Source organism: Tachyglossus aculeatus, chromosome 12 (assembly GCF_015852505.1).
Source record: "Tachyglossus aculeatus isolate mTacAcu1 chromosome 12, mTacAcu1.pri, whole genome shotgun sequence".
NCBI lineage: Eukaryota > Metazoa > Chordata > Mammalia > Monotremata > Tachyglossidae > Tachyglossus > Tachyglossus aculeatus.
In genome coordinates this window covers 15351332-15379149 of record NC_052077.1, presented here as the reverse complement: position 1 = coordinate 15379149, position 27818 = coordinate 15351332, and the positions used below count along the sequence as shown (strand labels likewise).

At 45.4% G+C, this 27818-nt stretch overlaps 1 protein-coding gene across 1 annotated transcript in view; it reads left to right on the top strand.

The window, feature by feature from the left end:
* Positions 1–27818, top strand: part of TBC1D9 (TBC1 domain family member 9) — a 96659-nt gene that overhangs the window by 36714 nt on the left and 32127 nt on the right. The window contains exons 4-10 of the mRNA XM_038754985.1: positions 8043–8161; positions 12787–13015; positions 13611–13872; positions 15603–15810; positions 20635–20841; positions 24231–24401; positions 26605–26755. Coding sequence (XP_038610913.1) covers positions 8043–8161; positions 12787–13015; positions 13611–13872; positions 15603–15810; positions 20635–20841; positions 24231–24401; positions 26605–26755 — 1347 coding nt within the window. The remainder of the gene's footprint in view (positions 1–8042; positions 8162–12786; positions 13016–13610; positions 13873–15602; positions 15811–20634; positions 20842–24230; positions 24402–26604; positions 26756–27818) is intronic.

Here is a 27818-nt window from a genome sequence, read left to right as displayed (position 1 = left end):
TCTTAAAAGCCACTTGAATATAATAATAATAATAATGATGACATTTATTAAGCGCTTACTATGTGCAAAGCACTGGGGAGGTTGCAAGGTGATCAGGTTGTCCCACAAGGGGCTCACAGTCTTAATCCCCATTTTATAGATGAGGTAACTGAGGCACAGAGAAGTTAAGTGACTTGCCCAAAGTCACACAGCTGAAAATTGACGGAGCTGGGATTTGAACCCGTGACCTCTGACTCCAAAGCCCGGGCTCCTCCCACTGAGCCACACTGCTTCTCTTATATCCATATGCATATCCAGTTGCTGATTCACCTCCAGGGTGGCATCTTTAAATAAAAATCTCGTCAGGTACCCAAACTCATGATAAAGCCAAGACACATTGCCAGACAGTGGGAGTGATTCAAAGCCTAGTTATGTCAAGAGATGGTAATAGATATAGAGTGACCTCATTATTATCTAGGACCTCTTAGTAATATGTTCAGTTTGTCACTCAGGATTGATTGTATTAAATTCCTCAGAAACTGCTGTGCCCCTTTATTTCGGGATATGCATTTTTCCAGACTCTAATCAGACAAATACCTTAATGGTCTGATAATCAGATGTTTGAAATCATCCTGGAGCAAATTTCATGATGACATCATTGTGTTCGGCTGAACACGGACCTTCTCTCCCCTTCACACTGGCCACATTATAGTAGCTTTGAAAAGACCACTGTATATCTTCTGTCTTGATTGGTACTGATTTTAAAACAAGCCCAGTTACCTTTTGCCCCTCAGATTTTTAAAGCACCACACAACTTCTATAGATAGTGATTTTTCTATGATTTCTGAGTACACGGCAGTGCTTTTGTTGAAGCAAATATACCCTGCTGTTATTTCTTCTCACTGGGCAACTATTTTTAAACATAAAAATGGAAAACTTCTTGTCTTTGTGACTGAGATGATCAAGCTGAAAATGTATTCAGTCAGTACTATTTATTGAGCATTCACTGTGTGCAGAGCACTGTATTAAGCACTTGGGAGCATTCAATGCAACAGCTAATCACAGCTCTGCCACTTGCTGCATGACTGTAGGCGAATCACTTAACTTTGTGCCTCAGTTGTCTCATCTCCTAAAAGGAAGGTTGACTGTGAGCCCTGCGTGGGACATGGACCAATTAGCTTGTGTCTCCCTCATGGCTTAGTACAGTGCCTGGCACAAAGTAAATGCTTAACATATACCGCCCCCCCCCCCCCCCACACACACACACAAACACAAAAAGACACATACAATAGACACATTTCCTGCCCCCCAGGAGTGTACAGTCTAGAGGGGGAAACAAACATTAAAATAATTATGGATATGTGCAGAAGTTTTGTGAAGCTAAGGGTGGAGTGATATCAAGCCTTGGTTCTGCCACTAATCTGCTGTGTGACCTTGGGTAAGTCAGGTCACTTCTCTATGCCTCAGTTACCTCATCTATAAAATGGGGATTGAGACTGTGAGCCCTACAGAGGACAGGAACTGTGTCCAACCCAATTTGCTTGCTTATTACAGTGCCGGACACATAAGTGCTGAACAAATAATAATAATAATTACTATTATTATCAAGTGTGAGAAGCTGCGTGGCCTAGTGGAAAGAGCACAGACATGGGAGTCAGATCTTGGGTTCTAATCCTGCCTCCACCACTTATCAAGCAAAAACCATAGAGGAAGAGCCCTGGGAAATAGCCCACTTGCAATATATTTCTCTACTTGGGCAAAAGGAGAAATTTTATCCAACAGCAGCAGTGAGAAGCCCTGGACCGTAACTTTTCCACTTCAGTGACCCAGTTTGAAGGGTGTCACCTTCCAGCATTGATCTCTGTTCAGTTCTATTTGACTTCACGCTCTGGGCAGACTTAGAACCAGATGAGAATCCATCCCCAAGCCATTCAGCTTTTTTATCAACATCATTAAGTGATGTTTATTAAGCCCAGCACATACAGAGAATACCCTGCTAACTGTATCTGATGATGCAGTGATTGTTTTTTCCAAACTAATTTCCAAGAAATTCTCCACAGGAAAACTTTTAACTCAGGATTCCCGCAGCATCTTCAGAAAAGAGGTGGGCCTTGTTTTCCCACTGTGTTTTGTGTTTTGCCTGACAGTAGGGAATTTTTCAAGAAATTGTTTATTTCTGTTTCTGCCAAACAGACCCATCCTTACTTAAAAGGTGAACCCTGGTTGGGACAGGAACTGAGTCTGACATGAATATCTGGTACCTACTCCAGTGCTTATAGTACAGTGTTTGGCACATAGTAAGTGCTTAACAAATGCCACAATTACGATTGTTTAAAACACTGATACTGTCCTCTGGTGCTAGATTTCTCCCTGTCTTAAGCAGGAAGCTTTAGCCTATCAAGAAGAAGATGTGTCAGACGTGGTATCACTTTGCAGGGTTTTTGGTGGTGGTGTTTATTTTTGGTATTTGTTAAGCGCTTACTATGTGCCAAGTGTGGTGCTAAGCACTGCGATAGAAGCTAATTGGGTTGGACACAGTCCATGTCCCATATGGGGCTCACAGTCTTAATCCTCATTTTACGGGTAAGATAACTGAGGCCCAGAGAAGTTAAGTGATTTGCCCAAGGTCACACAGCAGATAAGTGACAGAGCCAGGACTAGAACCCAGGTCCTTCTGATTCCCAGATCCATGCTCTATCAAGCACTTAGTACAATGCTCTGCACACAGTAAGCGCTCAATAAATACAACCGAATGAACTAGAGAGCTTGTTATTTCAAATAGGCACTGTGTTCATTTCTTTATAAAATGCTCAGGGGTTTGCCCTGGGTGATGAGGATTCATCCTTTGGTAACAGCTTCATTTATTTGACAATCACATTTCCTCTTCAGTGGCCCCCACATTGAAAATGGGCCTCCAAATGATCCCTTCTTGGCGGAATTTGAATTCTGGGTGTCTGCTTCTTGCTGATGACAATATGACCTCCTTTACACATTCTGACGAATGCTTCAAAAATGCTGTGTGAATTCTTCCTGCATTTGGCCTCTTAGAAGCTTTTCTCTCTCTCCCGGGTGTGCCAACTGGTTTCATCTGAGATTGGGAATTAAAAATTCCAAATCCCACTCTGATTTTGCTTTTGGCTGACTGACTCTAACTCTTGTTTCCTTAAGGAATACCCTAGAGGTGACAAAAATAAATTGATACCATTTGTGACCGTCAGTGGGATAATCCCAAAATACAGGAGAAGCATTTTTAAGCGTCTCAAGACATGATGGTGTCCTGTTCTTTACTTAATTGCTAATCACATTTTCAAGCAGGTTGAAAATTAGAGCTGGTCTTGAAGGGTTTTTTTTTTGTTTGTTTTCACTTGGTCCCTGAGTTCATTTTTGCTTTTACTCATCTCAGGGAGTTGAATATGGAAGCTGTCAGGTTGTCTTCTGTTTTGTAGACCATCTTGCTCTCCTGACACAGTTCCAAGAGAAACATTAAGCCCGTTTGTCTGATGTTGCCAAGTTCTGGGCTGAGGGGAAGGCGACTTAGAAGAGCATCCTAGTCACTGACATCAGAAATCACAAGAGAAACATCCCCTTGGGCACAAGGCGCACAGAGGAGAGACAGAGACTCCTCACGTCCCACTGACTTCTCTAAAGAATCTAGAAATCGGAGGGATGTCCACGAGCTGCAGCGTGGCTCAGTGGAAAGAGCCCGGGCTTTGGAGTTGGAGCTCATAGGTTCAAATCCCGGCTCCTCCAGTTGTCAGCTGTGTGACTTTGGGCAAGTCACTTAACTTCTCTGGGCCTCAGTTACCTCAACTGTAAAATGGGGATTAAGATTGTGAGCCCCACATGGGACAATCTGATCACCTTGTATCCTCCCCAGTGCTTAGAACAGTGCTTTGCACGTAGTAAGCGCTTAACAAATACCAAAATTATTATTATTATTAGGCAGAATCACAGTGACATTGTGTGGCTTTGGAGTGAGCAGTTCCTGAGATGGCATAATTCATTTTCCATAGAGCAGAATTTTGGGTGCGGTTGTGAGCAGATATCTGGGGGACGGTTCCATGGGACGGAACTGTGTAAATCCGTCACTTCGTGAGTGTCTATAGGGCAGAAGTCTGATCCTTAACTCTTCTTTTCACCCAGCCGGCATTTCGTCTTGGCTGACTGAATCTCTTCACCAGAAGTAAGAGGGCAGGCATCATCCTCCCTCCCTGCACCCGTAGCACCAGGGAGCAGGGCTCTGGAGAGGTGACACCCCCATGTAGGGCTGCAGGGTGAGGGTGGGAGCGGTCGTGCATCTGACACCGAGACACCAACACCATTTAACCTTTGCAACCTATACAGACCCTGTTGAGCCACGCACGTGTGGGATGAGGGGCAGGGGGCAGGTGGTCTGCTGAAGTGTGGGACCTGAGCCTGTGCAGGTTGTTGCCAGGAATGAGGGGAGGAGCAGCAGCATTCATTCATTCAGTCGTATTTATCGAGCGCTTACTGTGTGCAAAGCACACAACAACAAGCAGACAAATTCCCTGCCTGCAACAAGCTTACAGTCTAGAGGGGACTCTAGAGGGGAACATATCTCCAATGAGGCCCGAGCCCACACAGAGTTGATGGGGAGGAAACCAGAAGAGAGTATTCTGCCCTCACATACCTCTCTGCCTCCCTGTAAGGGAGTGGTGTTGTGCATCAGCAAGACCCCCAGGAGACCCAGCTTGGGCACCATCTCTTTTCCACCGCCCTCCATGGACTTCCAAACAGCTCCGTCCCAGAGATCAGGGACCCATGAGCAGTCATCACACAGGATTACAGGGGATATGATAGGACACTGTAACTTGGGCTGTTGTGTGTACATAATAAATAATAATTATGGTATTTGTTAAGCACTTACTGTGTACCAAGCACTAAGTGCTGGGGTAGATACAAAGTAATCAGGTTGGATACTGTCCCCATACCACGTGGGGGTCCCATTCTTAATCCTCATTTTACAGGTGAGGTAACTGAGGCACAGAGAAGAAGTGATTTGCCCAAGGTCACACAGCAGACAAGTGGCAGAGGTGGGATTAGAACCCATGTCCTCCGACTCCCAAGCCTGTGCTCTTTCCACTAGGCCATGCTGCTTTCATTCATTCATTCAATTGTATTTATTGAGCACTTACTGTGTGCAGAGCACTGTACTAAGTGCTTGGGAAGTTCAAGTTGGCAACATATAGAGATGGTCCCTACCCAACAACGGGCTCACAGCCTAGAAGGGGGAGACAGACAACAAAACATGTGGACAGGTGTCAAGTCATCAGCATAAATAGAAGTAAAGCTAGATGCACATCATTAACAAAATAAATAGAATAGTAAATATGTACAAGTAAAATAGAGTAATAAATCTGTACATACATTTATACGGGTGCTGTGGGGAGGGGAAGGAGGTAGGGCGGGGCGATGGGGGGGAGAGGAAGGAGGGGGCTCAGTCTGGGAAGGCCTCCTGGAGGAGGTGAGCTCTCAGTAGGGCTTTGAAGGGAGAAAGAGAGCTAGTTTGGCGGATGTGCAGAGGGAGGGCATTCCAGGCCAGCGGGAGGACGTGGGCCGGGGGTCGACGGCGGAACAGGCGAGAACAAGGCACAGTGCTTCCCCCCAACCCCCTCACCCTACTCTCCAGGTCTCACTTGCGGGTTTGTGTGCACACACATGCACGCCATGGCCCTGCAGTTGTTTCTGGGGAATTTGCCAATTGCTGTGGGAAGAGGTTTCTGCCTTTGTGCCGTGAGCAGACTAGGAAGCCAAGACCTGAGCAGAAGCCGCAGGGATGATGTCACTCCATTCCTTCTCCGGGTAACTGTGTCAGTGAGGTCTGCGCTGCCATCTCCCTCGAGACCATCAGTTTTCACATCTCATTCATAATTGAAGGAAGAGAGATCATTTTTGGTGCATTACTGGAGGAGGTTGCATCAGATCTGCAGAATACTGAAGCTTTTCTGGCGCTAGAGTGAAACAACTCTAATATGGTATAATGTGATCGGGGTCACCACACGTGATTCAAGTTCTGGGAGGAGGTACAGAGAGGAGGGGGGAAAGGTAGACCGACCAATGCTAAGTTTCTCATTAAGAAAAATGGATGTGAGAGAGTTGGTTGTATCCTCGCAGATGTGTAAGTCGGTGGACACATTTATTCACCAGGTCAGATGTGGCCGCAGTGCTTTTTTTATTGGTATCATTTAAGCACTTAGTGTCAAGCACTGTTCTAAGCACTGGGGTAGATACAGGTTAATCAGGTTGGACACGGTCCCTGTCCCACAGGGGGCTCAAAGTCTACACATTGGCCCAGCCTGTGGGGGCCAGGGTGGTGTTGAAGATAATTTTTTTTCCAAGAAAAATCTAGTTTGGGATGAGTCTGCCCCAGACGAGCATCACCTTAAACAGTCATGACTGTCTGCCATGCGCCTCTTAGACTGGACTGTTGCCATTGGGGTGCTGTGGTCAGATGGGCAGCTACAGGACACGGGGTTTTTCCTGTGCAAGCCCTCAGCGGTGACCCCCAGCCTGCTATCACCTTGGCTTGCCTCTGGACACACTACAAGGTCAGGACAGGCTGATGGCGGGGTGGGGATGTTACCCACGTCAGCCAATGGAGTAGCCCCTCACCCCCGATCTCCCTATAAAAGTGCCCTGCGGAGTCAGGCGCAGCTTGTTGCTTTTCAGCCCTGCTCTGTTGAGCTTCGCAAGTGATACCCGGAGGAGGTGGGTGGGTGTAACTGTAGGAAGAGCACTCAGTCTAAGAAATTCACGCTAAAGATCACTTGTAGCAGAGCACCCAGAAGCACTGCCAAGTGCCCCCTCCCAGACATGTAGACACAAATGAGTCTGTGGTTCCTGGCATCTCTTCTTGTTGACCTGCCCTTGACCCACCTCTTATGGTCAGGTTGACCAAACTGCCGTTCCTATTTGCTAAGAGGAGACCCTCACAATAGGCCATCTCGGAGGAATTGAGAAGCAGCAGAGCCTAGTGGAAAGAGCACAGGCTTGGGAGCCAGAGGACCGGGGTTCTAGTCTCGGCTCTGCCACTTGCCTGCTGTGTGACTGTGGGCAATTCACTTAACTTCTCTGTGCCTCAGTTTCTCCTGGGCCTAAGGTACCTGTTCTCCCTCCTCTTTAGACTGTGAGATTTGGGACAGGGAATATGTCTAATCTGATTATCGGATGGGTTCCAGCATAAGCAGTGTGTAACAAGTGCCAAATGACTATTATTATTATGATATGTATTTACTATGTGTTAAGCTTAAGTTAATCAGGTTGGACATAACTATCATTATTATTAGAGTGATTATTATTTTTATTTTTGGTAATAATAATGATAATGGTATTTGTTAAGCATTTACTATGTATCAAGCACTGTTCTAAATTCTAGGGTAGATAAAAGCTAATCAGGTTGGACATAATCCCTTTCTCAGAGCTCACAGTCTTATCCCCATTTTGCAGATGAAGTAACTGAGGCACAGAGAAGTGAAGTGACTTGCCCAAGATCACACAGCAGACAAGTGGCAGAGCTGGGAGTAGAACACAGGCCTTCTGATTCCCAGGCCTGGGCTCTGTTCACTAGTAGTAAAAGCTCCTTTTTGTAATCTGGTTGTCAATCAACTATCCTTAGCACTGATGGAATCGAAGATTCTTTTCAACCCTGTTAGGTTAGCTTCATCGAGACTCAGCTTCCACGTGGGACAGGGAATGTGTCCAACCGATTTGCTTGTATCCTCCCCAGCACTTAGAACAGTGCCTGATACATAATAAGCACTTTCCAAATACCATAATCTTCTAGACTGCGAGCTCGCTATGGGCAGAGAATGTGTCTGTTTGAAGCTTTGCATACAGAGCTTTGTACACAGTAAGAGCTCAATAAATACGATTGAATGAATGAATGAATTTTCAGATTTTAAAAATGCGGGAAGAAGCTGCTATTTCATTGATACTCTTATGCTGTTGTGTTGATGGAAGTAAACTTGGTTTTGAACCTCCTCATGGGGCATTTTGACCCAAGCTTCAGTGTGTAATTTACTGTGTTTTTTTTTTTCCCACAGGTGGATCAAGGAAGGAAGTCACTGAACACTGGGAATGGCTTGAGCAGAATCTGTTGCAGACACTGTCCATCTTTGAAAATGAAAATGATATAACAACGTTTGTGAGGGGAAAGGTCCAGGTAGGTAGCCCAGATGCTGTTCCTAAAATCAGGTTCTGAAGCTTCCCCTCAAATCCCCTCCAGCCACCCAAAGGCTCTGGGTTTCATAATCATGAATCAAAACCCTGTGGCGGAGGGAGTGGGCCAGCCAACTCATGTGATTGGTGGGGTCAGAGAGAATGTGCGGAGCAGATATCCATAGATAAAAGCAAAAAAGTCATTTACAAGAGAGTCAACCTTCTCCCACCCAAGCCTCATCTCCAAACAGAGAGCAAATGGCAGTATTGGTGGATTTGAGTTTCACTCCCTTCCCTCCTACCCTTCTCCCTCCCTCCATCCATCCCTCCTACCCTCTCTCCCAGGTGCTAATGTCAGGGAAGCACCAGAATCAAAGACAGATTTTGCCTGAGTTGTGAACGTTAGTGGGGTAGGGCCATGCCTCCCAGCAGACAGAGTTTGCCTTGGCTTGGTCGGGGGATAAGATAGAGAATGGATAAGATATGTCCTCAGGGTCATATGCTGGAATGGTCTTCCGTATGGATTCTTGCTCCCCCTCCCCCACCCCGTTTCTTGCCCTGGTCATTGTCAGGGCTCCCAAACATAACCCATGTTTGCAATAAAATCTGGCAGGACCAATACCGATCAATCAGCCAGCCAAAGGTATTTATTGAGCACCTACTATGTGCAAAGCACTGTGCTAAGCTTTGGGAGAGCACAATACAACAGATCTGGTAGACACAATCTGTCCCCAAAAGGAGTGTATAATCTAAAGGGAGAGACAAACATGACAATAAATTACCTAAGGGGAGATGGCAGAGTTCATTCATTCAATCGTATTCAATCAATCAATCGTATTTATTGGGCACTTACTGTGTGCAGAGCACTGTACTAAGCGCTTGGGAAGTACAAGTTGGCAACATATAGAGACAGTCCCTACCCAGCAGTGGGCTCACAGTCTAGAAGGGGGAGACAGACAACAAAACAAAACATGTGGTCAAGTGTCAAGTCATCAGAATAAATAGTAAGTAAAGCTAGAAGCCCATCACTGACAAAATAAATAGTAAACATGTACAAGTAAAATAAATAGAGTAATAAATCTGTACAAACATATATACAGGTGCTGTGGGGAGGGGAAGGAGGTAGGACGTTGGGGATGGAGAGGGGGAGAGGAAAGTAAGGCTATGTATGTAAGTGCTAGACTGTAAGCTTGTCATGGGCAGGGAACATGTCAACCAACTCTGTTATTAGATTGTACTCTCCCAAGCGCTCAGTGTGGTGCTCGGCACACATAAATGCTTGATAAATATGATTGATTGAAGTGCTTCGTAACTGGGGGTGGGCTGAAATCAAAGTGTTTAAGGGATACAGGCCCAGACTTGAGTCCTGTGGGGAGGCCAGAGGTGATCAGCCCTTGCTGGGTGAGGCGCAAGAGGCCACAGGAGAGTTGGGCCCAGAGGAGCAGGGGGATGGAGAAGTAATGGATCTCCCATGGGGAACTTGTGGGGAAGAGATTTAAAGATGGAGGATCCACCCTGTAACGGCCTCTTTGTCTTATATCCATCCTTTCCAGTTCCTGCACTGGGCTATGCACCCCTAGGGGTGTTCTGGGGCTTTCCCTTGGCTTTGTTCTTGTCGCATTCTAGTGGCAAAGCCAGTCATATTTGAAAAGATTACTTCTAATCCTATGTCATTCATAAACTAGACATCCCTAAAAGAAGTTGGAGAGTAAATTGCAGAGAGTCAGAGAAGCAGCATGGACCTGGGAATTAGAAGGACCTGGGTTCTAGTTCTGGGCCTGACACTTGTCTGCTGTGTGACCTTGGGCAAGTCACTTAACTTCTTCGTGCCTCAGTTACCTTACCTGTAAAATGGGGATTAAGCCTGTGAGCCCCATGTGGGACAGGGATTGTGGCCAAAATGATTATCTTGTTTCTACACCACCACTTAGAACTGTGTCTGGCACATAGTAAGCGCTTAACAAATACCATTTTGGGGGGATATTGAAGATAGTAGCAACAGTGGTATTTATTGATCACGATACCTGGAAAGTGGAACAGAAGCACAAGGTTGGAAGAGAGAAATCATTGTCATCGTCGTGAATATTTCCAGTGGTTGGGTGAGGGGCAGGTACTGGCATCCCATAGGAGTTTGATTCGAATAAGAACCACAGAAAATAGTCCCTTTGGATGGTTACAGGCTGAGATGTGAGGGGCTGAGCTAAGTGAATTGCCAGGAAAAGAGGGGAGAAGAAAGAAGGGTGGGAGAAAGGTGACTGGTCATTTTACCTTGTGCCCCTTGGGGAGTTCCTGAAATTGATGGTTCTTATTTTCCTGAAACCGACAAGTAGTATAAAATGGGCAGGAAAGTCAGGTTTTCTGTTGGGTAAGGAAATCATTTGAACATACCTTAGCCTTGAGGAACTTCTATGCCAGATGGATTTAGGAGAATTAAAATTCCTCAGCTTCCACAGCACCACACAGAACTAGTTTGGCTGATTTTCACCGTGGCCCCGTTAGGAAGAAGAGGAGGTCTTTCATTCCCAGTTGTAAGCTTGACATTAGCATTGTACATTTCTTCACCGACTAGCCCCCTACTCTTGGAAAAAGCTAAGCATGGCTGCTGACAGAAAGGAAGAGAGGTCATCTGACCTCTTCTGTTTTCTTTCAGCTGTGGGGTCAGGATACCTGGAGACGCCTGGGCTCTGCAAATGACCTTAACTCCAAAGAGGTTCAGGGCAGAAAGACTTGAGGGGTCTTCTAGACACATTCTGCACCCTGGTTCTTATCTTCTTAAAAAGACTCTTGCCCTCCTGTTGTAAATAGAGGTCTGAAAGCAGAGCTGCTTTGTTCACACCGCAGCCCTCTAGAGACCGACCCGGCACCCTTCAGCACTGTGGGGCTACAAGGGGCACTCAGCCTCAAGTGGGTTGCTTCCGGGGTGGGACCACTTATTATCGATAATATCGACTTATTCCAGGATCCCTAGCATGGGTCAAAGGGCTCCAGTGAGCCTGCTGGCTGTGCTCTTGTGGGAAGTAACCCATCAGCCAGCTCACCAGGGTTGCTGTGTTCTTGACCTGAGCAAACCCCAATCCTTCCATTTCTTATACTCCTTGAGGCTGCCCCGGGAATCCAGCAGTAGGCTGGCTGCTGCTAGGGCAGGATTTGGAACATAGATGCTTGTAGAAGCCCTGGGGCTGCCTTTTCTTTACTGGGCTTCCATCCCTCCCTCTGCCCCACCCTGCTGGCTCTGATCCCAAGCCCATCTTACAGTCTTGGGGTATTACCGCAGGATGTGTAGCTGATACAAGTACCCTGGGGCCTGTACCTGGAGGGGAAATCCCCCACAGGCTCCAGAGATAGGGAATGGCTCATTGTATTGTACTCTCCCGAGAGCTTTCAAGTGCTTAGTACAGTGCCCTGTACACAGTAAGCACTCAGTAAATGTGATTGCGTAATACAGTTCTCTGCACATGATAAGCACTCAGAAAATATTGTCAGTGTTGATTCCCCAAGACAGGGCTAGGCCTTCCTGTGCCTGCAGGAACCTCCTCACTGTACCTCGTTCTCACCTGTCCCGCTGTCGACCCCCAGCCCACGTCCTTCCCCTGGCCTGGAATGCCCTCCCTCCACACATCCGTCAAGCTAGCTCTCTTCCTCCCTTCAAAGCCCTACTGAGAGCTCACCTCTTCCAGGAGACCTTCCCAGACTGAGCCCCCTTTTTCCTCTCCTCCTCCCCAGCACCCCCACCCTACCTCCTTCCCCTCCCCACAGCACTGGTATATAATTTTACAGATTTATTACTCTATTGTACTTGTACATACTTACTATTCTATTTATTTTGTTAATGATGTGCATATAGCTTTAATTCTATTTGTTCTGACGATTTTGACACCTGTCTACATGGTTTGTTTTGTTGTCTGTCTGCCCCTTCTAGACTGTGAGCCTGTTATTGGGTAGGGACCGTCTCTATAGGTTGCCAGCTTGTACTTCCCAAGCACCTAGTACAGTGCTCTGCTCACAGTAAGTGCTCAATAAATACTATTGAATGAATGAATGAGGGTTCAGTTGGGCTAGAATAAGCAGGACATGACCATTATCAGTGAGAAGGAAAGGAAAATTGAGCAGTTCCCCAATGGGCAGACTCAATGCATGGGATTTATTGAGCACTTACTATGTGCATAACTCCATGCTAAGCATGTAGGAGAGTGCATAGAGTCAGTAGGCGCAATCCCTACCCTCAGGGAGCTTACAGTCAAGCCAGTGAGACAGATGCTAAAATCAATTTTTAGGTAGGGAAAGCACCATAGGATGAGGATATGTATGTATCATATATATGTATATGTTGTGGGGGTGGCTTAAGTAGCAAAACGTTTAGTGGTGCTTCACCTCTAAGAAGTCTACCGGACCTCTAAAGGACAAAATGTAGTTGTGTAGCGAGAGGGTTTCATTGCCTTTTGATTGTCTCATAGCATTAGAGCCACACACATTTTAAATGGTCCTGGAACTGAGGCTCCAAATCCCATCCTAGGCTCTGCCAGTTTCCACATAGAAGTGGGGCTATCCCCCCACCAAATGTCTCCCCGTCGGATGAAGCGATGAGATTTCTCTTACCACCAGGGTTGTCTCTGTGTTCTCTCCACCTAGGGAATCATCGCGGAATACAACAAGATCAATGATGTGAAGGAAGATGACGACACCGAGAAGTTTAAGGAAGCCATCGTGAAATTCCACCGGTTGTTTGGGATGCCCGAGGAAGAGAAACTGGTCAACTATTACTCTTGCAGCTATTGGAAGGGCAAGGTTCCTCGCCAAGGCTGGGTGTACCTCAGTATTAACCACCTGTGCTTCTATTCCTTCCTTATGGGAAGGGAAGGTAGGCGGAGTTAGCTGCATGGCCTACTGGATAGAGCATGGTCCTGGGAGTCAAAAGGACCTGGGTTCTAATCCTGGCTCCACCACTTGTCTGCTGTGTGACTTTAAGCAAGTTATTTAACTTCTCTGTTGCCTCAATCGCCTCTTCGGGAAAATGGAGATTATTACTGTGAGCCCCATGTGGGGCATGGACTGTCCAACCTGAGAAGCTTTTATTTATCCCAGCATTTAGTACAGTGCCTGGCACATAATAAGCACTTAACTAATACCATAAAAAAGTTAGGTCAAATGGGTTTAGAAGGGTAGCCCTCCCATCAGAGGCCCACTGTCACCTCTTTTGTTATTCTAAGGATGATGGTTCATCAGTACTGACAGGAAAAGTTAATTGGACCGTCATGGCCCAAGAAAATCTCAGCTGCAGAAGATTGGGGAAATAGTGACTGGTTCAAGAGAGATGCTGGCTGGGTTTCAGTGCTGGAGGGGCGGATGAATGAGTCGGGGAGAGAGGGAGGGAGGTGAGGAGAGTGGAAGGACATAAGGGAGCAGGGGGTAGGCAGTTCATTTAGCACTGAAGTGTTTCTGTCTCTTGTGCTCAGCCAAGGTGGTGATCCGCTGGGTGGACATAACCCAGCTGGAGAAGAACGCCACACTGCTACTGCCTGACGTGATCAAAGTGAGCACGAGGTCGAGGGAACACTTCTTCTCCGTCTTCCTCAACATCAACGAGACGTTCAAGCTCATGGAACAGCTGGCCAACATCGCTATGCGGCAACTTTTAGACAACGAGGGATTTGAACAAGACAGATCACTTCCCAAATTGAGAAAGAAATCCCCCAAAAAAGTGTCTGCTTTAAAACGGTAGGGAGCAGAGAAGTTCAGTTGTGGTGGGGGGAGTGGAGGGTGGATATTGGGTTTGGGGGACCTATAGAGGTGCAGAGCCCGAGGTCTCCCCTCAAATCTGGGTCTGGGCCTTTCTATGGAAAGAATGAAACGTGCCTTTTGGTTTGAGTTTCTCCAGATGAGCCCAGGTGCTCGGGGTCGGGGGCTGGAATGGTGGGGTGTGGAGGTGGGTTCCCAGATTGGAGCTTTGGATCTTTCAGTGGCTTCCTGGAAGTAGCAGAGAAAATCCTGGTAGTGTGAACAGTGGGATCTGGCTTCCCCCTGACTCCCAGGCCACGGGATTCCTCGCTGCAGATTTTATGTTGGAAACAAGTGACGGATGTTTCTTCATTTGATTTTTTTTTTTAAAGGGGGTGATAAGCAGCAAGTAGTATTGTGGGAGTCCTCAGTGGGATGGGAAACTTTGGAAGTTTTATATACATAGATAAGCAGTAGAAAATCACTGTATTTTCATTGATCCATCGTTGATGTTTATCAGTAGCTTGTTGCTCAGAAGCCTATATTTCCTCTAGGTTTTTCCTTGAAATAATAACAACCCCCAGTTTGCACTGGTTTATTCAGTACTGTCATGAAGACTGCAGTGAAGAGGTTGAGTTTGCCAGATTTAGAGGTGGGCCATAAATGAGATGAGGTTGAAGTCAGGAGTAAAATTAAGAAAATGGCCCAACAAAACTGGAATGAAATTCAATAGGGATATTTAAGTAGCAAACTCCAGTGCTTAGTACAGTCCTTGTGACATAGTAAGTGCTTCGCCAGTACCACTAAAAAAGCAAATAACCCTACATCACAGACATGAGTTGTTGAAAGACTTCCTAGGAATGACTGTCATAGGAAAAGACCTGAGTATCAATTGAATACAAGTTGACTGTAATCCAGGCATGAAGTGCCACTATTGAAATGTGCCATTTTGACTCTGGGTTGACATAGGAAACAGGGAACAATTCTTCCACTAGCCTCTGCATTAATCAGACCTGAAGAACATTTGATCATCTCATTTTAAAAAGAGTATGGAGAAGCTGATGAGAGAGAGAGGTGGAAAATAGTTCTTCTGGCGAAAGATTTGAGAATGAATTGGTTAACCTGGAGAGAAAAGTTGAAGGTGAATGCCCAGCATTAAATGAGAGAGAATTTTATGAGGAATCCCAGTGTCTGGTCAGTCTTCGTGTTCACAGGCAGCCGGACAAAGGAAATGGGTTTAAAGGAGAGATTTTGATCGTCATGAAGGATTTTTTGAATAAGAAAAGCTACTGGGAACTGAAAACTGAAACAGGCTACCAAGTGAAGTTGTGGGATTTACAGACTTGGAGATCTTTTAGAGAAGAGTAAGCCATCATCTATTCCAGTCAGTTTGACATTGATCTAACTTGGAGCCAAGGGAATGGGCCAAATGACTGAGAGGCTCCCTTCTTGTTCTACAGTTTTCTGTCTGAGTGGATGAGAGAACTCCTTAGCTACAAGAAATTCATTCACTAGACCATTGCTTCCTTGCAGACCTTATTTTTGGAAACCTCCTTAGCAGTCAGTGACCATGAAATCACTTTTCTACACCCAGACAATACAAAACCACTTGTTTGGAGCTGATCGAGTGGTTAAAGGATACTTAAACTGTTTATTTTTAAAAAAAGTTTGTGATCCTGTTCTGTAAAGGCAGTGAGTTTAAAGTGATAATTATTCATTCTGCTTTTCAGGGATCTTGATGCCAGGGCAAAGAGTGAGCGATACCGTGCCCTCTTCCGACTGCCCAAAGACGAGAAGTTAGATGGCCACACCGACTGCACCTTGTGGACTCCATTCAACAAGATGCATATTTTGGGGCAAATGTTTGTGTCCACGAATTACATCTGCTTTACCAGCAAGGAGGAAAACTTGTGTAGCTTGATTATTCCACTCCGAGAGGTGGGTATCAGCAGAAACCTTTACGTGTTCCAGCGTTCTGTCTTTGTTCTGCTTTCTGACAGTATGCAGGTATTCTTCTTATTATTATTTATTATTTTTAATGGTATTTAAGTACTTAATATGGGCCAGGCACTGTACTAAGCCCTGGGGGTAGGTACAAGTTAATCAGGTTGGGTACAGTCCATATGTCCCCATTTTGCAGATAAGGCAAGTGAGGCACAGAGAAGTTGTGACTTTCCCATAGAATCACATAGCAGACAAGTAACAGGGGCTGGATTAGAACCCAGGCCCATCCATGGTCGACCCACTAGACCATGCTGTTTCTCATATTGCTTATTACCTCCAGTTACTTAGAAAGTGTATGGCTCCAAGGGGGAGGTTTTTCAGAGTGGTCAGACAGTCCCCAGCCCCTTCCTGTCTGTGCCTGAGGCAGTCGTTTAAACTAAAGGTTTAGCCTGGTTTGCCTGACTCTTTTTTGAGAAAGGTGGTAACGAACAAAGAATCCTGCTGTGAGAGAATCAGTCAGTCAATTGTATTTATTAAGCGCTTTCTATATGCAGAGCACTGTACTAAGCTCTTGAGGGAGTACAACAGGCAATAAAGCAGAGAGGAAGGGAGCGGGTTTGCTACTCAAGAGTTCCATTTTCTCTGGGATGGAGGCATCAGAAAGGAACACTGGGAAAAGTAGTTAGTTCCCAGATGTCCGTATGGCTGTTGATCCTTCTTTGGAAGCAGTGGGTGTGGGTTGAAGGCTTAAAAAGGCCACTGAGTAGGATCACCTGTTGTAGTTTGGCCCCAGGGAAACTGGGGTCAGAAACAGAAGCTATATTTCAGAACAAGTTGATCCTAACTAAAGTTCGATTTTGGGGGACCTCATCCTGAGAGGGTAGAAAAAAGTTTCTGAAAGGTGGACAAATGGCTTTAGTGCTAACACCTGAGTTTAGCAGAGCTTCCCTGCAGACAGAGAGGAGAGGGGCTGTTCTTGTCTGTAGGAGCCATGAGGGCTGAGGGTTTCAGTAAAAGAGCTGGAATCAAGGCCCCCTTGCAGGGCTCTGCCATTCCTTTCGCCTCCTTTGCTCCTCTCACTCCAGATCTCCACACCCTCACCCACATACCCACATACTCCCTCCCATCTTTGAGAAGCAGCATGGCTCTGTGGAAAGAGCACGGGCTTGGGAGTCAGAGGTCATGGGTTCAGATCCCGGCTCCACCACTTGTCAGCTATGTGACTTTGGGCAAATTACTTAACTTCTCTGTGCCTCAGTTACCTCATCTGTAAAATGGGGATTAAGACTGTGAGCCCCATCTGATCACCTTGTATTCTCCCCAGCTCTTAGAACAGTGCTTTGCACATAGTGAGTGCTTAACAAGTGCCGTCATTATTGTTATTATTATTTTTACCCCATCTGCCTCTCGTACATTGAAAGTCTGGGGGTCGTCATCAACTGCCAATTTGATTACCACCTCAGCCTCCTTGCTGTCCTATCTGCCCCCTGTCTGTCCAGTCCATACTTCACTCTGCTTGCTCGAATCATTTTTCTACCAAACCGTTCAGTCCATGTCTCCCCACTCCTTAAGAACCTCCAGTGGTTGCCCATTCACCTCTGCATCAAACAGAAACTCTGTTAAGGGACTCAATCACCTTGGCCCCTTCTACTTTACCTCCCTGATTTCTGACTACAACCATCCTGTACACTTTGCTCCTCTGCTATCAACCTATTCACTGTACCTCAGTCTTGTCCATTTCACCACAGACCTGTCACCCATATCCTGCCTCTGGCCTGGAATGCCCACCCATTTCATATCCGACAAACATGCTCCCACCTTCAAAGCCCTATTAAAACAATAATAGTAATGGCATTTCTTAAGCACTTACTATGTGCAAAGCGCTGCTCTAAGCGCTGGGGAGGTTACAAGGTGATCCGGTTGTCCCACGGGGGGCTTACAGTCTTAATCCCCATTTTCCAGATGAGGGAAATGAGGCACAGAGAAGTTGACTTGCCCAAAGTCACACAGCTGACAATTGGCAGAGCCGGAATTTGAACCCATGACCTCTGACTCCAAAGCCTGGGCTCTTTACACTGAGCCATGCTGCTTCTCTAAGCACACCTCCTCCAAGTGGCTTTCTCTGGCTAAGCCCTCATTTCCTCTTCCACTCCCCACTGTTGCCCTTTTTTTAATGGTATTTGTTAAAGCTCCTTATAATGTGCCAGGCACTGTACTAAGCACTGGGATAGATACAAGCTAATCAGGTTGAACACAATCCCTGTCCCACATGGGGCTCACAGTCTTAGTCCTCATTTTACAGATGAGAAGAACCGAGGCACAGAGAATTGAAGTGACTTGTCCAAGGTCACACAGCAGACACGTGGCGGAGCTGGGGTTAGAACTAAGGTCCTCAGACTCCTAAGTCTGGGCTCCTTTCACTAGGCCATGTTGCTTCTCGTGCAAATCAGCTCAGTGGAAAGAGCCCGGGCTTTGGAGTCAGAGGTCGTGGGTTCAAATCCTGGCTCCACCACTTGTCAGCTGTCTGACTTTGGGCAAGTCACTTAACTTCTCTGTGTCTCAGTTCCCTCATCTGTAAAATGGGGGTGAAGACTGTGAGCCCCATGTGGGACAACCTGATCACCTTGTAACCTCCCCAGCGCTTAGAACTGTGCTTTGCACATAGTAAGTGCTTAATAAATACCAGCATCATTATTATTATTATTATTAATAAATCCTGGCACTTGTATTTGCACCCCTCAGCTCTACAGCACTTATGTACAGACCTGTAATTTATTCATTCAATTTATATGGATGTCTGTCTCCCTGTCTAGATTGTAAGCTCTGCAGGAATGGGTCTGCTAATTTTGTTGTATTGTACTATCCCACACGCTTTGTATGCTTTGTACGATGCTCTGCACACAGTAAGCACTCAGTAATACAATTGATTGGTTAATTATCACCAACCAGGAGGGTGAATTTGGGCAGTGGATGCCTCTGCAGCAGTCTCAGGGATCCAGGGAGATGAGGTGGAGGAGGACAGGGGACACTTGGGGACTATCACATTTTAGCCCCATCTCCATATTGGGATTTGTGCCCAGTAAATCAGTGTTATTTATTGAGGGCTTACCTTGTGCAAAACACTGTACTAACTTCTCCAATGTTTATCCATCCACCTCCATGTCAAAGAGAAACTCCTTTAAATCACTCAATCAGCGTTCTCTTCTTCCTATCTAACCTCACTGATCTTTTTTTAATGGTATTTGGTAAGTATTTATTATGTGCCAGGCACTGTAAGAAGCACTCGGGTAGAGACAAGATAATTGGGTTGGGCAAAGTCCGTGTCCCACATGGGGGCTCACAATCGCAGCTCCCACTTTGCAGATGAGGTAATTGAGGCACAAAGAAGTGAAGTGGCTTGCCCAAGGTCACACTGCAGACAAGTGGCAAAGCCGGGATTAGAACCCAGGTTCTTCTGACTCCCTTTGCCTTCCCTCTGCATGTACGATTTGTGGGGGACCTCCCTGTGAGATTTCCATTACCCCATTTTGTCCCCAAGGTAAGCTCAACTAGATTCCGTAGTTTGGTGTTACTTTGAGGTGTGAGTCTTTGAAAACACCCTAGGAATGGAAATCACATTTAAATCCCTGATTTTCACCTTCTTGGCCTCATCCCAGGGCTTGATGTTTTGCAGCATAAAGAAGAAAAGCTAATGGTTTCATAGACCTCAAAAAAAAATTGTCCTATAGAGAAAAATATTTAAATACCATCTCCCTTTTTACTATAAATAAGCATTATTTTTCCTAAAGTCAACCTTCCAATTGAATATGTCCATGTGCTTTGCAAGTAGAAATTGTTATTCCTTTTTGTCAAGAGAAACAAGAGGTTTATGAAGTAGTTCAGTGTAAGCATTTATGATCAAAGTATTTTCCAGTAAACAATTTACTTTTTACCCATAGGTCTTATCTTGGGATTTATTCTGACAAGCTGGAAAAAAAAGTATGGTGTTTAGCTTGGCTCCCAGTTGGCAACAATCCCCATTATAAACCACCAAATACAATCATTCAGCTGGGAGCTGAAACCGATAACATTCCCCCTTTCACCCCTTCCCTTCTGAGACTGGTGGTGTCAGATGTAGTCTGACAATGCAGATAGATTAGCACTCATTCTGCTTACATCATGTTTGTTGGTAAATCAGAGCTTCCTAACTTTCTAGACAGAAGGCAGGAACCCTAGAGGGTCTGAAAGAGACATATTAAGAAATTGGTGGTTTCTTGAAAACCCTTTTAATGTAATGTGAGTATAGGAAGCCAAACAGCGATGATAATCGTGTATCTCTGAGATCTTTATAAAACTTTTCAATAGAAATTGGAGGCTTGACTCAGAAAAGAATGGAAGGTTTGGTGGAAGACTACTAATTTTAGTGCCTGCATTGATTTACTAATTATTTTTCTCTTTAAAAGTGGAACCTCATCATCCTTAAAGCATTTTCTGGACTCCTGTGTGCACAGTACTGCACTAAACTCATAGAAAATAATATTCTGTTGCTTCCCCTACTGATAATTTATTTTAATATCTGTCTTCTCTGCTAGTTTGTAAGCTCCTTGAGGGTAGGGATCGAGTTAACCTACTTATTTGTACTTTCCCGAACACTTAATGCAGTGTTCTGCACCCAGTAAGCACTCAATAAATACCACTGATTGATTTCCCAGTCTGCTTCTATAAAATGCAAAGGGCGTACAGCATTCAAGACCCAACTGAAATTTCCTCATCAGGATTTCTTGTGGGCAGTTTTAAATTTCTGAAAAGTAATGTTTGATGTCTGTTGTTTCTTCCCAGGTGACTATAGTGGAAAAGGCAGATAGCTCGAGTGTATTACCCAGCCCTCTATCAATCAGCACCAAAAACCGCATGACTTTCCTCTTTGCCAACTTGAAAGATAGAGACTTTCTGGTGCAGCGGATCTCCGACTTCCTGCAGCAAACCACTTCAAAAATCTACGTGGACAAAGAGATGGCAGGAAGCTACAACAGCTCAGATGATGAGGTATGAGGAAGGGTCTGATGATCTGAGTCTTGAAACTGAGTTTCTTGGGTGTCAGAACTAAAGACTCATGTGCTTTGTTTTACAGACATTCATTCATTTATTCAATCGTATTTATTGATCGCTTATTGTGTGCAGAGTACAGTACTAAACAGAAACATTCCCTACCCACATCCTTTTCAGCTGACATCATCTCAGTTCCTGACCAAGGGAAAATGCTGTAATTCTATGTTCTTCTCCCCACACACACCTATACACTCCCCCGCAACAAGCCACGAGGCCCCCAGTACCTCATCGTCACCAAGGCTGCTAACTTCTCAGATTGGCTTCAGGGCAAAGTTAGGGCATATCACTGAGTAGAGGTTGGGAGATAAATGGGAGTGAAGAAAAGAAGGGGGGAGAGGGCAGAAAAGGAGAAAGACAAGATCAGAAGAGAACTGAAAGAAGAGTAAAGAGGAGGAAACTGAGAACCTGTGAGAGCAAGAATTGCATCTTGTATTTTCATTGAACTCTCCCAAATTCCTCATACAGTGGGGTATTCAATGGGGTTTGCACCTTGAATTACCACCAAAGCTGCTTTTGCATGGGGAGCCAAAACATTTCTTCCACTTTACCACTCATTAACCCTTGCCTGTAGCCTGTCCCCAACTAAGAACAGTAGTAGCATTTACTGAGTGCTTACTTGGTGCAGTGCACTGTACTAGGCACTTGGGAATTACACATTCCCTGCCCACAAGGGGCTTACAGTAACATGGAGCCTGCCATTCTTGCCCAACTGTATTGCACTCTCTCAAGCGCTTAGTACAGCATTCTACACACCATAAGCCTTCTACAAATACCATTGATTGTGCTTGATCTGAGGCTAAGAAGCATTTATTGTCATTATTTTATTACTATTGCTGTTTAGCATTTCTCCAAACTTTAGTCAGTCAGTTGTATTTATTGAGTGCTTACTGTGTGCAGAGGACAGTACTAAGTGCTTGGGAGAGTACATACATTAACAAACAGAAACATTCCCTGCCCACAACAAGCTTACAGACTAGAGGGAATAATAATATTATTTGTTAAGCGCTTACAATGTGTCAAGCACTGTACTAAGTGCTGGGGAAGATACATGATAATTGAGTCCCACGTGGGGCTCACAGCCTAAGCAGGAGGGAGACCAGGAATTGAATCCCCATTTTGCAGATGAGGGAATGGAGGCACAGAGAAGTTACGTAATTTGCCCAAGGTCACACAGCAGACAGTGATGCTTTTCAAACCATATCCCAACTTTGACCCCCCAGGATATCTGCTCCCAGAGGGTCTGCCAAGCTCCAGCTTCTGTCCACTGGCAAGGTGTTCATTTTTTGCAGTACCAGCTTTCTGTGCTAACTCCATCTTCACACTCGCCCTTGCCTACATTCCAACAGGCAAATTTATACTATACCCATTGTTTACTTTAAGAAATTGCCCACCCCCCCAAGCGTGTGATGGCTGGTTCTTCCTCCCAGCAACCTGGTAGAACTAGTTCATATCCCTTGTCCTCCCTCCACAGCACGGGAAAACAGTAACAAGGTTCATCGTCTTCTTTTATCCATGGCTACACAGCCAGACAATAGATGAGGGTAGCTCCTAGTTTCTTCTGGGGACTCCAGATTTTAACTGAGAGGCCGTGATGGAGCAAATTCAGGACGCAAGTGGTTGCAGTGGCATTCCACGTTGGGCAGAGACATTTCCGCCCTGCTTTTGGGAAGGCAGTGTGGTCAGCATGGCTCAGTGGAAAGAGCCCGGGGTTTGGAGTCAGAGGTCATGGGTTCAAATCCCCGCTCCTCCAATTGTCAGCTGTGTGACTTTGGGCAAGTCACTTAACTTCTCTATGTCTCAGTGACCTCATCTGTAAAATGGGGATTTAAGACTGTGAGCCCCCCGTGGGACAACCTGATCAACAGCTCTTAGGACAGTGCTTTGCACATAGTAAGCGCTTAATAAATGCCATTATTATTATTATTATTATTAGTGGAAAGAGCATGGGCCTAGGAGTTAGGAGACACAGGTTTGAGACCCAGTTCCACCATGGCCACACTGGGTGACTCAGGCAAGTCTTTTAACCACTCTCGTGTTTTCTCATCTATAAAATGGGATAAGATAAATTGTCAGTCCTGGGCTGAACTGGGATTGTGTCCAATCTCATAACCTTGTATCTACCCCCAGTGCTTCGCACGTAGAAAGCATTTACTAAGTGCCATGATTAATTAATTACTTTTGCGGCTTGTTACACCCAGGATCTTTTTTCTTCATTCTAAAATTAACCAGTTGACCTTCACGTCATCACTTCTACTGTAAGATCTCTACTGTGAAAGAGATTTTGACATAGTTCTCGGTAGTACTGCCATCTACGTTGTACATTTTTCTGCAGGAGCTAAATCGAAGCCTGAAACTTATCTGTCGACCCTGGTTGTAAAGACAGTAATTTCGTAGGAGTATGAGTTCATGATGTAATCTAAAATCAAAGGCATGAAAAAGAAGTTGATGTTAAACAATGTAACACATTTTATTTAAAAGGTTGAGGTTGTTTATGCCAATGTTAAAACATAGATAACAGTTCACATAAAGAAATAGCCTGTAAAGTTCAAGCAAAACAGCCGAGGTCTTTGAGAACAACATTTATAATGCCAAATTGAAAATGTTCTGGAGGGGAAAAAAAAAAGAAATCTCAGCTTGTAATCTCAGGCATTGCATTAATTGTTATGACCTTTGGAAAATACTCATGCATAATTACACTCCTGTGATTTTTTCCGTTGAGTTTTTGATTATGGTAATTTGCTTTCTTCCTCTACTTGGAAGGGTGAAATGTTATTGTTAATAATACTATCCAACGAACGTATCCGGAGCTCTCCAAATTCAGGCTGCATTTTTTTTTAATGGTATTTGTTAAGCGCTTACTATGTGCCAGGCATTGTACTAAGCACTGGGGTAAATACAAGCTAATCATGTTGGATGCAGTCCATGTGCCAAATGGGGCTCACAGTCTTAATCCCCTGTTTTACAGATGAACAAACTGGGGCACAGATAAATTAAGTGACTTGCCTAAAGTCACCCAGCAGACAAGTGTTAGAGCTGGGATTAGAACCCAAGTCCTTCTGACTGATTGGTGGTTCCCTTTAGATGAGGAACGTGTTACCCTCCAACAGCCCATGGCAGGCTGTGGTCGTGGCACCGTTTTGGAGAACTTTCTAGAAGCACTTTTTTTCAAGCTGTCTCCCTTAGTAGGGTCAGACCATCAATCTTCCTATAGGTCTTGGATGCCGGGATGGGTTGAGGCTTGGGCTGATTCTGGTTGGGCCCGGCGAGCAGTCTTTCTTGTGGCACTGAGCCCTAGTGGACCAGCTTATGCTTGTTGGTGTTTCTAGGTTTATTCAAAGCCCACTAGCTTGGTTTCCTCAAGCCCGCAGAGAAGCTCGAGCTCCGAAGCGGAGGGAGAGCGGCAGTTCAACCTAAATGGCAACAGCATTCCCACGGCCACACAGACTCTGATGACCATGTATCGGCGACGGTCTCCTGAGGAATTCAGCCCCAAATTGGTAAGCAAATCTGCTCCAGCTTGACAAGGTGGAAAGAGGTTCTAATCCTAGCTCTGCAACTTGCCTGCTGGGTGATCTTGGACAAGCCACTTAACTTCACTGGGTCTCAGGTACCTCTGTTATAAAATGGGGATTAAATCACCTATTCTCCCTCTGCAATAGACTGTGCTCCCCTTTGGTACAAGGACTGTGTCCAATCTGATTAGCCTTACCTACCTCAGTGTTTTGCACAGTGCTTGGCACATGGTAAGGGCTGTTGAAATATCAATCATATATTTATTGAACTTATTCTCCCCACCTTCAAAGCCTTTCTGAAGGCAAGTCTCCTTCAAGAGGCCTTCCCTAATTAAGGGCTCATTTACTTTTCTTCCACTTTGTTGTGTGTTACCCTGATTTGTTCCCTTCATTCACCCCCCCCCAATCAATCAATCGTATTTATTGAGCGCTTACTGTGTGCAGAGCACTGTACTGAGCGCATGGGAAGTACAAGTTGGCAACATATAGAGACAGTCCGTACCCAACAGTGGGCTCACAGTCTAAAAGGGGGAGACAGAGAATAAAACCAAACGTACTAACTAAATAAAATAAATAGAATAGATATGTACAAGTAAAATAAATAGAGTAATAAATATGTACAAACATATATACATATATACAGGTGCTGTGGGGAAGGGAAGAAGGTAAGATGGATGGAGAGGGGGGCAAGGGGGAGAGGAAGGAAGGGGCTCAGCCACACAACATTTATGTACATGCCTGTAATTTACTTATTTATATTGTCTGTCTCCTCTTCTAGACTGTAAGCTCATTGTGGCAGGGAATGTCTACCAGCTGTTATATTGTACTCTCACAAGCGCTTACAAGAGCTTACAAGCTCTGCACACAATAAGCACTGATGGATTTACTGAATGTTTGGGAGAGTACAGTATAACACAGTTGGTAGACGTGTTCCCTGCTCACAGTGATTTTTTACAGTCTAGAGGGAGAGACAGACATTAATATGAAAAAATAAAATAATGGATATGTACATAAGTGCTGTGGGGGTGAGGGAAGGGTGAATCTAGGGTGCAAATCCAACTGCAGGGTGATGCAGAAGGGAGTGGGTAAAGAGGAAATGAGGATTTAGTTGGGGAAGGCCTCTTGGAGGAGATTTGCTTTGAAGGTTGGAAGAGTGATCCTCTATCAGGTATGAAGACGGGGTGGTTACAGACCTGGGGCAGGTCATGGTTGAGAGGTTGGCACTGAGATAAAGATCAAGGAACAGCGAGTAGGCTAACAATAGAGGAGGAAAGTGTGTGGGCTGAGTTATAATAGGAGAGCGATGGTGTGAGGTAGGAGGGGACAAGGTGATTGAGTTCTTTAAAGTCAATGGGAAGGCGTTTCTGTTTGTGGAGGTGGCAGCCACTGGAGGTTCTTGTGAGGAAACATTGACTGAAAAGTTTTGTTAAAAAAAAATGATCTGGGAAGCAGAGTGAAGTATGGACTGAAGTGAAGAGAGATAGGGAACAAAGAGGGTGATGCAGTATTCAAGGCAGAATAGCCCAAGTGCTTGGATCAGCATAGTAGCAGTTTGGGGAGGGGAGGGAGGATTTTAGCGATGTTGTTGAACCACAATTATTATTAGAGGGCTGCTGTGTCTCAAGGGTTTGAATATTTTGGAAAAAATAACCTGATGCAAAACTTTAAGTAAATGTAAAATTTCCAGAGTACGAGCTCTGTTAGGAGAACAAAAAGGGACATCAGTGATGACTTCATTGGAGAAAATAGTGAGCAGGCTACAAGGCTGTAACCCTACAAAGCAGGCCCCAGGCATATATCTGTGTAACCTTTTCCCCCATCCCCAGAAGTATATGGAATAAAATGAATGAATTGGGCCTTTTATATTGTGTCCCTGAGTAAAGGATGAATGAATGTGGGGAAGGCTGTCATAACAGTGGGCTGTGCCAACCGGCCAGCATCGTGACATACATTAGCCTCAAGAAGTATATTCCCAAATTTGGCTTCTAACCTTCAGGAATATCTGACCATCTCCAGTCACTGACTCCCCCATCCACCTAAAATCATTCCTCTAGAAATTAGGCTAGAACGAACAACATATCTTAATAAGTTGCATTCTGGGGAGGGTGGCTCCTCTAGCCATGGATTTCCACCATGTTTCCCCTTCCCTCTGGCTCAGAGAGGAAATGATTTTTCCACTCCGTTTTAGGCCAAAGAGTTCTTGAAAGAGCAAGCTTGGAAGATTCACTTTGCCGAGTACGGGCAGGGGATCTGCATGTACCGCACGGAGAAAAGCCGAGCCCTGGTGTTGAAGGGCATCCCCGAGAGCATGCGCGGAGACCTCTGGCTGCTGCTTTCAGGTGAGACACGGGGACAGAGGGGACCTGGGGCACCTGAGACCTCAGAGATTCTTTCTGAAATTCCCATGCCTGGCACAGAAGGGTCTGTTCACAAGAAACCTCCCCCCAAGCATCTTCCTGTAACTAACACACTAGACCTAGAAAGCTGAGGGGGGGCGTCCAGGGTGGGTCGAGATTGACTCACCCTATTCCTAGAGCCAAAGGTTTGGACATTTTCTCAGATGTCCAATCAGTCAGTCTGTCCTATTTATTGAGCACTCGCTGTGGGCAGGGCACTGCACTAAGTGCTTGGGAAAGTACAATATAACTGACACATTCTGTGCCCACAGCAAGCTTACATTCTAGAGGGGAAGATGGGCATTAGTATAAATAAATTACAGATATGTACATAGTGCTGTGGAGCTGCGGGGGAGGATGAATAAAGGGAGCAAGTCAGAGTGATGCAGAAGGGAGTGGGAGGAGAGGAAAGGAGAGCTTAGTCAGGGAAGGCCTCTTAGGGAGGAGATGTGCTTTCAATAAGTCTTTGAAGAAGGGGAGAGTAATTGTCTGTCAGATTTAAGTAGGGTGGGCGTTCCAGACCAGATGCAGGAAGTGGGCAAGAGGTCAATGGTGAGATAGACAAAATCTAGGAACAGTGAGATGGTTAGCATTAAAAGAGCAAAGACCAGAGTATACCCCCGGATTCTTCAAGCCTCACTCAGAATTCCTGCCTGATCTCTGGCAGCCTCGATCCCGGCCTTAGGTCAGTGCTGTTCATTGAGCACTTACTGTGTGCAGGGCACTGGGAAACGACAGTACAAAGGAGTAGGTTTAGATGATGCTTGCCCAAAAGGGTTTTTACAGACTTAGCACTGTTTTGTTGGAGGGGTCTTGGGGATGCCCTTGGAGAGCTCTCGGGAATGAATGGAGCAGAGCCCTGCATAATAAGAATAATAATAATATTTCTTAAGCGCTTACTATGTGCCAAGCACTGTTCTAAGCACCGGGGTAGATACAGGGAAATCAGGTTGCCCCACGTGGGGCTCACAACCTTAATCCCCATTTTACAGATGAGGTAACTGAG